The sequence below is a fragment of the Nannobrachium achirus genome, assembly GCF_963921795.1.
Source record: "Nannobrachium achirus genome assembly, chromosome: 10".
NCBI lineage: Eukaryota > Metazoa > Chordata > Actinopteri > Myctophiformes > Myctophidae > Nannobrachium > Nannobrachium achirus.
Window position 1 is genome coordinate 57,630,171 of NC_137819.1, and position 14,153 is coordinate 57,644,323.

Consider the following 14,153-nt stretch of genomic DNA (forward strand, 5'->3'; position numbering starts at 1 on the left):
TTGATTCCATTTAAAATTGTAAATGTAATATTCCAGAATAGCAGATGGCAGATCTATTTTCATTATTTTCAAACAATTACCAGTATGAACAACAACATTTTGTAATGTGCAAGTTCTTGGATTTCATACCTGCTGTGATGTGCATTTTTATTAGCAGAACACACTGTAGGCATAACATTTGAATTCCATATAAATGGTTTCCTTTTAAAGTACCATTACCATTATCCACTGGCCTTTATCCATATTGTATTATAACCAGTATCTTCCTGATCCGTAAATCCAATGTATTCCATTCATATGAGATGAATCATGATTTAATGGAGGACTACATAAATATCATGTCGTCCACGAGCCTCACTTAGAATTATTGATCTGTCCGCTATTGATTTGGTGTCTTTGTTCATGCATTCATGGGCATGCAAGTTCGGAGCTTTGATCATTGGGAATGTTATGGTAAATCTTCATGAAACACGGATGATGAATCAATAAGCCTTTCCTCGTTACGTGGGTGATAATGAAATCAGAAGGATTTCTTGGATTCCGGCAAACATGGCCAAACTTTATGTGGAATTCAGGGCAGGCAGGGACTGAATATGCTTTCAGAGAGATCTCTTTCTTGCTTTTTAGGAAACACAGCCCTTCACTTAATAGACAGCTCATAAATATATGCCAAAAAGAAATATTCACATGGTCTTAAATTAACAATATAAATATCCATAAGAATGTATTGTTATTTATCTACCAGTTTTGGCATTTTAAATAAGGGTTTACAATTAAATAAATACAGCTTAATTAACTAATTAATTAATAGAAGGTACAGAATTGTCAGTAATATGTCATGGAAGACAGACATTTTCTTCTGTACCTATGTTTGTATACATGCAGGAGAGTGTTTTTTGCAGGTCTTTCAGTCCAAGTGTATCAAAAAAGCAACTGGGTTAAGTAAGCACCGTTGGTCCAACCAGTTTAACATTCACCAGGTTAGCATTCACCAGCGTCGACAGGTTAGCATTTCGACAGGTTAGCATTCACCAGCGTTAGTTTTACTGAGTTTAGGATTAAGGTTAGGTTTAGGGTGATCTCCATGCTTTTTTGATACACCCGGACTGAAAGACCTGCAAAAAACATTCCGTCGTTTGTACACACAGACTGCCACTGAATTCACACTGTCATCAGGACCAGTTAGTCTGCATCAGAGGGAGTTCTGAGATCCCTGCCCTGCACTAGGCCTACATGTTGTCATTATAATGCTCAAACCAAGTGGTTGCCATCTTTAAGCTTTGAGCTGCAATCTGGAACTTATTTCATTGAATAAAACATTTTAACCAATTTGTATGGTAGTGTAGGCTATGTTAATACAGTATAACTAATGCATCTGCAGTGGTTGGAGGTGGTCTCTTCTACACTGACTTAACAGGCAACATACACATGCTTTCATTTTAGCAGATGATCAAGGGAGTAGAATCTCTTGAATCTACATAACAATAAGTGTTGTGATGAGCACATGAGACAGTTGTTGATCGATAGGCTACAAGTGCCACTCGGACTCGGTGAAGAACCTTGACCATTAGATTTTGATTTTGACTTGCATGTCCCAGAGGGAGTTTTCATAGCCAGTTCAACCAAGAAACAGACAGTACAGCCCATGAAACAACTGTCACAATGAGGTTTTGTTCAGTACTGCAATGGGACAGGGAACAGAACTCCAACTTAAACCAGCTCTCCTCGATTGTAGACAATAGATTATTAGACTCATAATAGATTATCAGACAGAGGTTTCAAACTGTTCTATATCATGGAACCCCACTTTAACTTTAATTAGTCCATGGACCCCTGAGTAGTCCTAGTGACCCTGATAAAATATTTTGGTTTTAATTCACCTACATTTAATTAATTTAGTATGAGAAATATATAGAGGGATAAGTCTCAGTTGGAACTGTTACCCCCGCGACCCGATTCCGGATAAGCGGTTGAAGATGGATGGATGGATAAGTGTGATTTTGAAACACTGCAAGAAATGCAAAAATGTGAAGTGAATTTAATTAGCCTTCTATACACGCCTAATAAGTATTTTAAGTTGTGTTGTCTTTGTGTCATCCTTTTAGCCTTAATTTAGCAAGAGCTGTTTACATTTCTGACTAAAATATTCAGATAGATAGATAGATAGATAGATAGATAGATAGATAGAAGTACATTTTTAATGTTACCCTGGCCTGGTTATAATATAATCTATGCTCAATGTAGCCGTAACACATTACATGTACATTCTTTTCAAATAGGGGTCCTCGGGCTGATAAGTGTCAATTTGGGGGTCCTCGACTGCTTGACATGAAAAAGTTTGAGAACAACTGAACTGCTATAAACTAGTTCTTTTGGGCGAGCGACACCGTCGTAACCAGGGCATAGAAGAGGCTTAAATGTGGTTTTGAAGTTGCCGCTGCATGGGCCGCGTGGTGATAGGCTGGATGTGCGTGGATGTGTGGAAGAAAGGAGCTGAGCCTCAAACAGAACAGAACAGCAGTGCCCGCTGGAGAGTTTCTCTCGTCGTCTGCAAAAAAAAGCTCCAGCACCCCCCACGAAAAAAGAAAACAACCCAAATTTGTATTTTATTCTATTTATTTGCCTTTTCGTCGATTCTCCGCCGTCAGAAAACAAGATGTAACTATATCTTAATGTTGTTCTGCGGCCGTGGCGTTTGGTGATGATGTTTTTACGTAGGCTATTATAATAATATTCATGTCTTTGGAAAGAGCCGGTGGGGGAGCCGAGCTGCGTGCGAGAGGAGAAGGACAAGAAGAGAAGAAGCCGAGCTGGTCGTTTTCGCGAATGGAAGTTATCGTTGTGAATCGTTGTTTTTCTACTATGTTATGCCTTCGTGAGTGCGGGTTTTGTCCGTCAGTGCTCGTCGCCGAGCCCTAATCGACCGTTTCGGGAAGGATTTCTATCCAAATAGTCGCCGAGAACGAGGATTTTGTTCTGCAAAAAAGAAGAGAGGCAGCGAGCTTTTTTTCCACGCAGCGGAGCCGGGGATTTAAACCCGTCATTTGGTGTTACTGCTGGCTTGGAGCTCCGGGAGACGCGAGGAGAGTCAAAGAAAAGACATTCATGTGGCCATTCTCTTTATAGCGAAACACTTTGGATTGCACAATGAGCAAAGAAAGACCTAAGAGGAATATCATTCAAAAGAAATATGTAAGTAATCGACCGTATGCCGTCGTCTTTTCAAGTTTGCCTTTCGCCTTGTTTTGATGAAAATGCATAAACTTTCATCGGCGGACTGTGAAGGTTATGATTACGCAGCTGTATCCTATTTGGGTCAAATAGCCTTTTAAAGACGCCAGAGTCCCCCCCCCCCCTCCACGTGTTAACAATTACATGACTATTGTATTTATCTTCAACGGACAACGTTTATTCACCGTGCATATTCATACGTTTCTTCGACATGGTGGGGCACAATTTCGGGCTATTACAGCAGCATTAAGGTTCTGGGTGGAAGAAGGCTTTTTTGCGCATTTATAATGGTCTTTATGCCTGATGTTGGGGATGCAGATGGACGTGTTCCGCTGCTGTTTAAGAGAAAGGGGATGTGTTGTGAATTAAAGGAGTTTATACGTGATTGTGTTTTCGGGATGGCTTTGTTTGCTCCCCACAGCCTCCTCTATTCAGACTGGAGCCGTGAAGAAGAGCCTGTCGGCCATGGCTCAGCACAGAGCTTCTATTCCGGGTTCCATTTATCACCCCATGCTGGGCATTCATTCTCCGAGCTTTAAACTGTGTCATTTACCAAAAGGAAACCCTTTATTATGGCAGCTCATTGTGGTGCATTCGTAGTTGGGTGTTTCAGAGTGTGTTCTTCTCGGGTGGAGCGTATTTGTTGCAGTGTAGAAGAGAGAGGCTCTCTCTCTCCCGAGGAGCACCGACATGATTTCGTTGGACTGCCGTGGCTCTTTAATTCTCCCCATAATGCTTAAGTTTGTGCTCCGCCGTACGACGGCGTCGCTTGCCCTAAAACTAGTGGCTTTCAACCGGGGACCACCAGTGGTCCTTTGAGGAGGGGCTTCCAGGTGGGCCCCAGCTAAACGATGGGGAGTTGGTAACCAAATGGACCTCAATCTCATTCTCAAGAGTTAAATTATTAAACACCCGCAATTAATATTTATATAATTTTTGATCACAGTTTACCTTATGTCACCTATGGTACCAACATCAATACCGCATGGAATTGTGGACAAAATCCTATCCAACGACCAAAGTTTTAGGTCTGAGAGGCTAAATCTCATCAAATGGTGGTCCGTGGCTCAAATGCCTGATAAATAATGGACCTCCTCGATATTAAAGTGAAACCCACTGCCCTAAAAGAACGGATCTGAAAGCTGACGCCGCGACGCGTTGTCACGCTGCCTTGAAGATCGTCTCTTTTCGACAAGCGACTCCGTCGTACGACGGAAGTATACACTAGTGGGATTGAAGAGTGTGACCTCTGTCTGTGTGTGAACGGAATGGAAGATCTTTGCAGTGGACGAGAGAGGCACCACCGAGAGGCATTATTCCATTCCTTGCAATGCACTCTCTCTGTCTTAATGCACATATCCAGGTCCAGTTTGAGCGGACACGCGGTTGTTTTGAGTGATCTAGACGTTTTTTAAGGAGCCTGTCTGTGTTTTCAGTCGCATTGCAGAGGCTCACGAGTGTGTGTGTGTGTGGTGTGAAGCGATACCAAGAACAAGAAGCAACCATTTTCTTCCTGCAATAAAGTAACTGTAACGCCGCTGAATTTGAGCAAATAATCGCTAAATACCCAGTAGTTATAGACAATGTGGTTAGTTTGGGTTTGTTGGTTGTGTTCTGGATTGTTCGCCCGGTCTGTCTGTCTGTCTGTCTGTCTGTCTGTCTGTCTCTCTCTCTCTCTCTCTGCACAGATGCAACAAAGATCTAATCTTGTAAAGTGTGTGCTCAGCATATCGTGCGGCCAAGTTTACCATGTATCGTTTTCACCTCCAAGCCCATGAGCGTGTCCTCTGGGCTAAAGTTTAGCGCTTCTTCTCGTGTTTTAATTTGCATTTGTTGCAATGGATTATCGTCATTGACACTGTTGTTGTTGCGTTAGATTGCACATCGGATTGCCCCCCCCCACTCGAGCAATTGGAATCATCTGAAGTCTCCGCTTGTTGTCCCAGTCCCGAGGCTTGTTTGGTTTATAGAATAATTAAAGAACTGTCTATTTTTTTGTTTTACTTCCCATGACATTTTTATTGATGAGACGAGTTTGAGCAACAGGTTTGAGAATACTGAAACAATTAATGATAATCGAAAGCACGCGTGATGTCATGACAAAGAGGTTTTTCATGCATTCCGAACCCCCCTTTCCCCCGTGTGGCTTCCTTCAATTCCAGCAGAGTATAGTTTTCACTTCTTTCCTATCTTGTGATTGTGAGCAAGGACTATTTGGCTATCAAATTCACGATTAAACGATTATGGATGCAGCCTATTGTGAGTATCATTGCTACAGTAGCAATGATGGATCCACAGGAAAAGTATAAATGTCTTCTTTGTTGTTTCTTTTTCCTTCTCTCTCTCTTTAAAATGTTTAGGCATTTAAACTACCCACGTGGGTTCATTCACAGCTGCTGCATGGTGCCTATTTTCCTTTTTTTTTTTTTTTTTGCAGTTTCAGCGAAAGTAGGCTACATGAACCCAAAACATAGTCTGGCGAACAGACTCAACATTTAAATGCCGGAATTGCCATTTACTGTAGTGTTTTGCTGTTTAATTACTGCAGCCTACGTTTGATTTGCCACTGGTCATAAATGTTAACTCATGCCATGGTTCTCTGCACACTAACCACTCCTTAGAAGTCTTACAGACGAAGATGACCCTGTTTAAAGACTTAATGTAGGCCAGATGACCTCTTGGTCCACCATGTTTGGGCGATCTCATATTCTTGTTTAATGACTAAAACATTTCCACATTTTTAGATATAGTCAGCTGATTTGCGACCGTCTATGCATTGAGGAAGCAGGATGTGCCCTGGCAGTAATGAGTAACTGAACAAAAAGTCCCCGCTTAATCTGAGCCCGGCTGAGAGGTCCAACAATGTCACTTTAAAACTGGACATGCCATTTTTGTATACGGTCTATTCATAACTTGGGGGGGTTATAATTAGCACTGGAGCCAAAACGTCCAGGGTTGGGAATGATGTGCCTTTGTGCACGTTCGTGAAGTGGGCGTGCATGTTTTTTCTTCTTTTCTTCCACCCGTACGTGCGTGCACGTGCCTCACATCTGCCACGTTTTTTTTCAGCAGCTGAGGTTGTTATTGAGTCTGGCTCAGACCAAACTAGGCTCAGTGCGTATAACACCCTGGACGAGTCAGGTCCCCAAGGCCCCCCCCCATTCCCGCCACCCCCCCCATCCCCACCAAGCTTTGAGATGCCCCCCCCCCCCAAAAAAAAAGAAACAACAAAAAACAAATGACCCCCACTCACCTCCTCTTATAGCCTACCAACCCGCTTGCACAACCCCCCCCCCCCCCGCCCCCCCAACCCTAATTAGCGTAAGACAATTATACATGCTTGGCTTAACCATTCCCTTGAAACACGAGTACGGGTTGTTACTCTTCCTTCAACAAACATAATGTCATTGAGTGTTTTTAAAATTCATCAGTCATGAACAGAAAGGAAAGTGTGTATGTGTGGGGTCCTTTAATAAAAGCAAACGGGTGTGTGTGGTGGTGGGCTTAATAAAAGCAAACAAGGCCGCATGCAATTACCAGTTTCCTCTGTGAGTGACAGAAGCCAACATGAAGGGAGTGGGAGTGGTCTTAACCTGGTGTTTAGGTTTTTTGTTGTTTTCTCCCTGAGGATGTTGCATCATTAATACCTTTTGTTGGCAAGCTGATTAGTGATAGTGGTGAGTGCAAGAGTTGTTGCTGAACTGTTTCAAAACTATGTTCTAGTTAAAATGTTATCTGAATAACGGCGTGGGTTAATGAGTGAGGTATGAAGCACTAATGTGCGGCAGCGTTGTTCTGATTAACAGAACATGACAGTGTGTGTGTGTGTGCGTGTGTGTGTGCGTGCAGTGGAAGAGTTGCAGGACAGCATGGCAGAGAACTGCGCCATGCAGCCAGGGTCCATTTTGTGCCGAGTCTGCTTTTCCTGCCGGCCCCAGCTGGGGCTGTAGGCCTCTGATTCAAAGGCAGTGCCTGTGAGGGAGTGGGTGTGCATGGTGTGTGTGTGTGTGTGTGTGTGTGTGGGACAAGCACAGCTGCTACTGGGGTCTTTACAAATGTAAAGAGGCTGTCAGTGTTTGTTTCATCAGCAGGCACACAACTGATGAGGGCCAAATTTGAACCTCCACTGCAGTGTGTGTTTGTTTGTTGAGGGTGCACTAGAAGAAGTGGAAATAAAAATAGAGCGTGGGGCAAACACTCTCTTCTCTTCCTCTTTTCTCTTCCTCCCTTCTCTCTCCCTCCCATCTCTCTCTCTCTCTCTCTCTCTCTCCCGATCCTATCATCCCTTTCCAGTTCTGGGGCCGTCCAATTGACCTGTGGGCCCCATGTCGGCCCATGAAGAGAGCCTCAATGCGCTTCATTTAACCTTATGTTTCAATGCAAATTCCTCTTTCACTGGCGCCCTTCTCTTCATGTGCACAACATGGCAGGGTTGCACTGTCGCGAACCTCACACTCACTGCAGTTACCAGGGCAACCTGGAGTGTAAGTGTATCTTGGCCCTGGCATCAACCGTGTGTGTCTTAACTTTGGTTTTTTTAACAACCTTTTTATTTGAGTGTGATGTGCAGTGAGCAGAAAAGATGAGGGAATTGACTGGAGCCACTAGAATGTCTATGTAGCTTTTAAAAAGCCCTGTCGAATGTTCCACAGAATCCACACGATTGATTCGGAGCCCGTGTCGTTTTGTGTCCCTAGTGCCAAGAATTGTTCTCTGGGCAACTGTTCCTGAAAAAGTCCCCATACGGCGGTTGTAAGGCCAGGGTACAGGGGTGAAACCACGTGGTTGAACACCAGCCAACGTGTGGCACAGCGATAGCACCACTGAAACACAGCCAATTGCAAATACGACTTCTCAAGTTGCTCTCTACCTCAGTTCCGCTCTGCTGAGTGTCTTCGTTTCAGAAGACGAGATGGTTCAAGTCAGGGCCACATTCATGACCATGTCAAAGCGTAGAACACTCCAGAGGCGCTTGGAACACGCCAGGGGCCATGTACTGCTGCATATGCCAACAGTGCGCTGCACATGCATAAATCTTTGGGTAAGATTATCCGATAGAAATGCAAAATACACCTCTAGACATTGATGGAAATGCATTCTGCATTCCATTGTAGCATTCTGCAACAGTATATATTTTTCCCACATTCCCCCCCCCCTCCGTGGTTGTAATCATGAGTACTCCTAATGGACAAGGATCTAGAGACTTTCTTCCCACGCCACTGCCCCACATCCCCACCGCCGGCCCCTGTCTACTCTCACAGGGCCCAGCCGCGACAAAACTCTCTGGGAAACAAAGGAGACGAGACCAACCTCCATTTTTAATGTTATTTAGTTTGCTGTGTGAAGTGAGGTCCTTTAAATGAGGTCTGCTTTGACGGGCTTTATTGCTCCACTAAAAGTCCTCCCTAAACTGACACCTTCGATTTGGTAAGGCCGGTACCGCGGCCAAACACATCTAGCCTGGCTTGGCCAGACTATATACTAATGCAGCTAACTAACTGCAGTATAGTATCCCTCGTCCCCACCTTGTTTTAACGTGGGTGGATTGTTTAGCTGTGCTAGGATAAAAAACATCCGTTTGGCTCTTGTCCTCCAATACACTCTACGTACACTTCACACTCCCTCAGCTCACTCCAGTTTATCCCAGTGTTATGTCACACACAACATACACACACACACACACACACACACACACACACACACACACACACACACACACACACACACACACACACACACACACACACACACACACAAAAGCACATGTACCAATGTGTGTTATGTAATGTGACCATTTACCTTATCAGCTGTTGGCATCGAACACAAACTCTTTCTGTGTGGGTGCTCGCACACAGTCAAAGGTCCATACCTGTGCACCCGCAGTCAGGAGGGGAGTTAAACCGGTTTGGACGGCCAACCTAGCAAGGTGACTTGCAGATACTTTATGCTTGTGACGGTTAACTCGCACGATGACACAAACCTGGGTGTGACTGTCATTGGTGTATGTAAAAACATCATATAAACATAACCATGTGTACAGTATGTGTAGGTGTGTTTTACTGCATATGTTGCAATAGGTGTGTGTGTGTGCACTGTGCACGTGCACATGCGAACACACCATGTCTTAATTTTGTGCAGTGATTTATGTCCTCCTGCGTATGTGGGTTTGGACGGAGATGGGGGAGTGAGACAGCTGGTCAGGCCCTGAGAGGCTCTGGTGTGTGTGGTTGTGTGCGTGCGTGATCATGCGGATGAGCACGTATGCTTGCTGTGTGTGTGTGTGGCGCGTGAGGCTTATCCATTCACTATCCCTATGAAGCTGAATCAACGGTTTAGCTTTGTCTTTGCAGGCTTTACGTGAGACCACGGAGGGCACAGTGCTAGGATAATGGTAAAGGAGACGACGGAGGCTTTTAAAGGCATTGTTGTCTCAAGAATGGATTTTATATTTAAATATTTTATGCCAGGGCTTCTCATTGAGTACTTGGAAGTGCTGTATTGGCTTTCACAACGGAGTGCAAGGCCCTGAACTGTCCTTTTAGCAATATGAAATTCAGAATGAAGGTTTTAAATTAATCTATTACAGGTTTCCTCACATGATTAATCAATTAATGGCTGGTCTGATTAACACAAATTACAGATTTGATTAGTCAACATTTATCACCAGGAATCTCTCTCTCTCTCTCTCTCTCTCTCTCTCTCTCTCTCTCTCTCTCTCTCTCTCTCTGCGCGCTACATGAGTTTAATAAACACTCTTTATATTTTCATCCTGCGGTCAATCCCATCTGATCCTCTATTGTGACACAGTCGTCTTTACATGGCCAGAGAATTAAGCCCCGAGGGATGAAGCAACAGCGCAGGGCTTCAGTCAGTATTGATCTACCATTACTCCGTCTCCCACTGCCCGGAACACCAGAATTTCACTGTGAAACATATGCCGGTCAAGACGGTGTAGGCAACAATATGGAACATCTCAGCCATGTTGCTGAGACAGGGGAGCGGTGAACTTGTTTGTAGATATTACTGAACAAAACAAACCGCCTTGATGTTTACATGTCGCAGTACTCTTTGAAAAGATTTGATCATACACACATTGTTGATGGATTGAGGACTGGAGTCCTGGGAATCGGTGTACACTCATAACAGTGTTTGTTAAGTGTTACAGGCGTTTTGGGCTGCCACCCAGTGCAGTAATCTATGAATCATTTTCTTTTATGATGGAGCATTTTGCTATGTCCTGCCAGTGAGCCCTCGGCTGCTCTCTTTAGGTCCATTTTGGCAGTGTGCTGACTTGGCTGACGGGGCGCACTCATTTAATCCATTTAGGCCTAGGATTATTGACTACTTTAACCATTGAAAAATAGCAGATTGCGAGCTTGTAGATCTGCTATTTTTGAAAAATCATGATTTTTTCTTTGCAAGTCTTTGAATATGTCTATTTAAAAGCGAACATTTGTAAATCAAATATTTGCTTCTGGGGGGTCCCTGGAACAACATATTTTGAGATGGGGGTCTGTGGCCAAATACATGTAATTTTGGGTGTCCTTGACATGAAAAAGTTTGAGAACAGCTGATTTAGAGGAAGGATTTAGTAGTCGGGTCAAAGATCGGGTCAAAGATATTCAAAGACTTTCACACATTTTCATGATTTTTCAAAAATAGCAGATCTACAAGCTCGCAGCGCGGCACTCGGTGCCGCGCTGTGAGCTTGTATATCTGCTATTTTTCTAAGGTTAAAGCATACAATGATGGTTAAAGTGGTTAAAATCTAACGCGACTCGGGCGCGTTCCAGGTATTTGAGAGTTAATCTCTCGCAAGGGTGTTTTTCAGCGCTGAAGTTTTTCTTTTTTTACATTCAACTATCATTATCCCCCTTTTTATGGCGGTCATTTCTGTGTCTTCAACATGCATGGCTAGTTACGAAGCGGTGGCCTCCCTCCTGTTAAAGAGCTCCTGAATGCAGACCTTCTCAGCATGCGACTGGCCCCTCTTGCGATGGAAGCCCTAATTCAGGATGGCAGACGCCCCCTCCTTCCCTGGAGGAGTAATGAACCAGTTGAGCAAAGTGGCTAAACAACCACTGTTTGCTGTTCATTGTCCAGTCCCACTGGATGAGCTTGTCTTTGCCCAATCCTTTAGAGAAATGTTAATTATGTGATGTTTTCGACCAGGGCAATGACTCTCAAGTAGGATTGTGACTTATAAACATTTAAACGTGAACAAAAAAGAGAAAGATCTCTAGCTATGTAAAGGGGAACTGGCTTGCATGAATATGTAATATTTTGATAGGGAATTGGTTTACTCCATCAACACTGGAGTGATGCAAAATCATTCAAAATTGTGATGTCAAGTGTCGCTAGCGAAGGTGATAGTAGTTCAAATCCGACTACTTCACACAATACAGGGTTTCACTTTGAAAAAAGTGCTACAAAACAAAAGTGTGAGCTAGTTGTTTGGCTGATCAAGAAAGAAAAGAAAAAAAGATACTTGATGCAGAGCTGAAAAGGGATAACCTGTCCTCAAGGATGTTTGGATGTGTGGGCTGTCGAGGCCAGAAAGTAGTTTTTTTTTTGCCACTCAGAAGTTATGCGTTCCCGCATAACGTCCGGGTATGATGATGTCACGCGCATACCCTCTATATCAGTGGGTCGTGACCCCCAGGGGGGTCCCCAAATTATTTTGGGGGGTCCCCAGATGTTTAGCTTAATGTTAACATTGTTTTCTCACTCAACAGTAATCAAATCAACATAAAGTTTAAGTGTATGGAGGGTATCTGCACATTTCTAAAGTGGCAATTTAAGGACTTTTTAATACCTCTAAAATTACAAATTAAACATTGGCCAAATTGTCAAATATTAGAGGCAGAAATTGTGAAAATAGCAGAGCACACAACGCCTTGCATAGAACTGTGTTATATTCAAAATATGATTATTTTGGGGGTCGCGGCCTGAAAAGGTTGAGAACCACTGCTCAATATCATGTGTTTGAAGGATTGGATGAGAGCATGTGCTAAAAGTGGAAATGCGTGTGTGCATCGGGGGGGGGGGGGGGGGGTGGGAGGTGGACTGCTGTGTGTTGCCGGATGTTGTGCTTCCTGCGTCAGCTTGCATGCGAGGGAACGGGAGAGGCAGACAGACAGGCGGGGCAAAGGGGGAGGATTGGATGAGGCAGAATAATTTGGTTTATTTGATTTCGCAGGTCAATATATACACGTTGACTTTACGTTCGTAAGAGCACCCCCCACCGACCAACAGCCAGGAGAAACGTATTGCTTCCCTCTGCGGCCCTGTCGTGTCTTGTAATAGAATACTGAGTGGATTCCTCCCCCCTCTCTTTCTCTCCCTCCCTCCCTCCCTCACCTCTCTCACTCTATGCCATTACTCAGCGCAACAGAGAGAGGGAAAGAGAGGGAGGAAACTGAGGTATTTTCTCTATGCTTAGCCCGAGAATTCTCTCCTCGAGGAGGGGCAGGAATTTATCTGAAGCTTTCATCGCTTCCTTTGAATTTTGTTTGTGTGTGTATGTTAATAATTTGCTGGATGAAAGATCAAACCCCCGTGTGAAATAATTATGTTCTCAGCGTTTTTTTTTCTCTCATACTCATCCTCCATTTCTCTGCCCCTCTCTCTCCTCTGCTGGGTTCCTGCGTTTTCTTCCACTCGGCCTCCACTGTTCCGTTTTGTTTTGCTTCGACACGGCCAAAGGAAACTTCTCCGGTTTGATCACATACAGCTGTGTGACTCCCCCTCACTCTCTCACGCACGTGCGCGCAGGTATTCCAGCCTGTCATGGTGCTAGCCAACATTAGCTACGTTTGACGAGCTGTTGATTGCCGTCATAGTACATTGTTTGTCAGCATAAAGAGAATGATTCACTTGAAAAGCTGCTCTGTATGAATTAACACGACTCAGGGGTGGGGTATATTGATTTTTCGTACTTATTGATCTATTATTTCTGCCTTTTTTTCCTTTTTCTTCTTTTACAAAGGCAAAATAGCTGCTTTTATGTTTTCCATAGGGAGAAGCTTGGGGATTGTCAAAGGTATTGCTCTCCCTGTTTTCGACCTCGTATTTTTACTGCCTTCCTGCCTGCTTGTTTTGCTCCAGGCCTCACAGCAGGGGGGTAGAGTGCATGGTACACCCAGGGAAGAGAGAGCCAGAGTCTGGCCTCCATGTCTGTCCAGACTCCCCTGGCCCTGGATCAAACGTTGCAATGCCTGTGGGGGAAAAAGGCCAACCCTGGTAATCACAACCTGTGATCGTCAAGAAGCAAAAAACCTTACGACAAGACAAACAATGCATTCAATCTAGGGTGGAATTTTCAGAAACATATTAAGCCTGTGTTCTTGAGAAGCAAAGCACAATGACAGGTTGACGTAAGGCTTGGCTGTTTCTCCGTCTCTGTTTCTTCTTCTTTTTTCTATTACGTTTTCGTAATAAAGAATGTCACGTGGAAACGAGATAATGTGCGGTCAAATCAGGGCCACGCTGCGATACATGCGAGCTCACTACTTCTCATAACTCTTTAAACTCTTTTTAATTTAGTCAGTTGGTGCATAAACACAAATATAAACAAATGTTACATGTGCTGCTGTGTGTAAATACTGTATAGTCTGTAAATCACCCAACAGCAGGCTACCATGGTGACTTCAAAATGTGCCCCCCTCCACCCCCTTTCCTTTTAATTCTCCATGTATGTCAGATGGAGCCCCCCCCCCCCCCCCCTCTTCTTGTTTCTATAGCAACTGGTACAGTGGCTATCTCTTCCTCTTAGCTTCAGAGCTGGCACTTCAGGGTAGGGCTGTCACAATTATTACATAATCGTCTAATCGTGATTATTTGACATTATCGCAATTATTTTGTCATAATCGTCATAATCAATGTTATTTTTTAAGTAGTAAGTTGTCAAATATGTCATTAAT

At 43.9% G+C, this 14,153-nt stretch overlaps 1 protein-coding gene across 1 annotated transcript in view; it reads left to right on the top strand.

Moving 5' to 3' along the window:
* The first annotated feature begins 2,521 nt into the window (after positions 1-2,521).
* The window catches only part of jarid2b (jumonji and AT-rich interaction domain containing 2b), a 153,856-nt gene continuing 142,224 nt past the window's right edge, over positions 2,522-14,153 (top strand). The window contains exon 1 of the mRNA XM_080735771.1: positions 2,522-3,192. Coding sequence (XP_080591897.1) covers positions 3,148-3,192 — 45 coding nt within the window. The 5' untranslated portion in view covers positions 2,522-3,147. The remainder of the gene's footprint in view (positions 3,193-14,153) is intronic.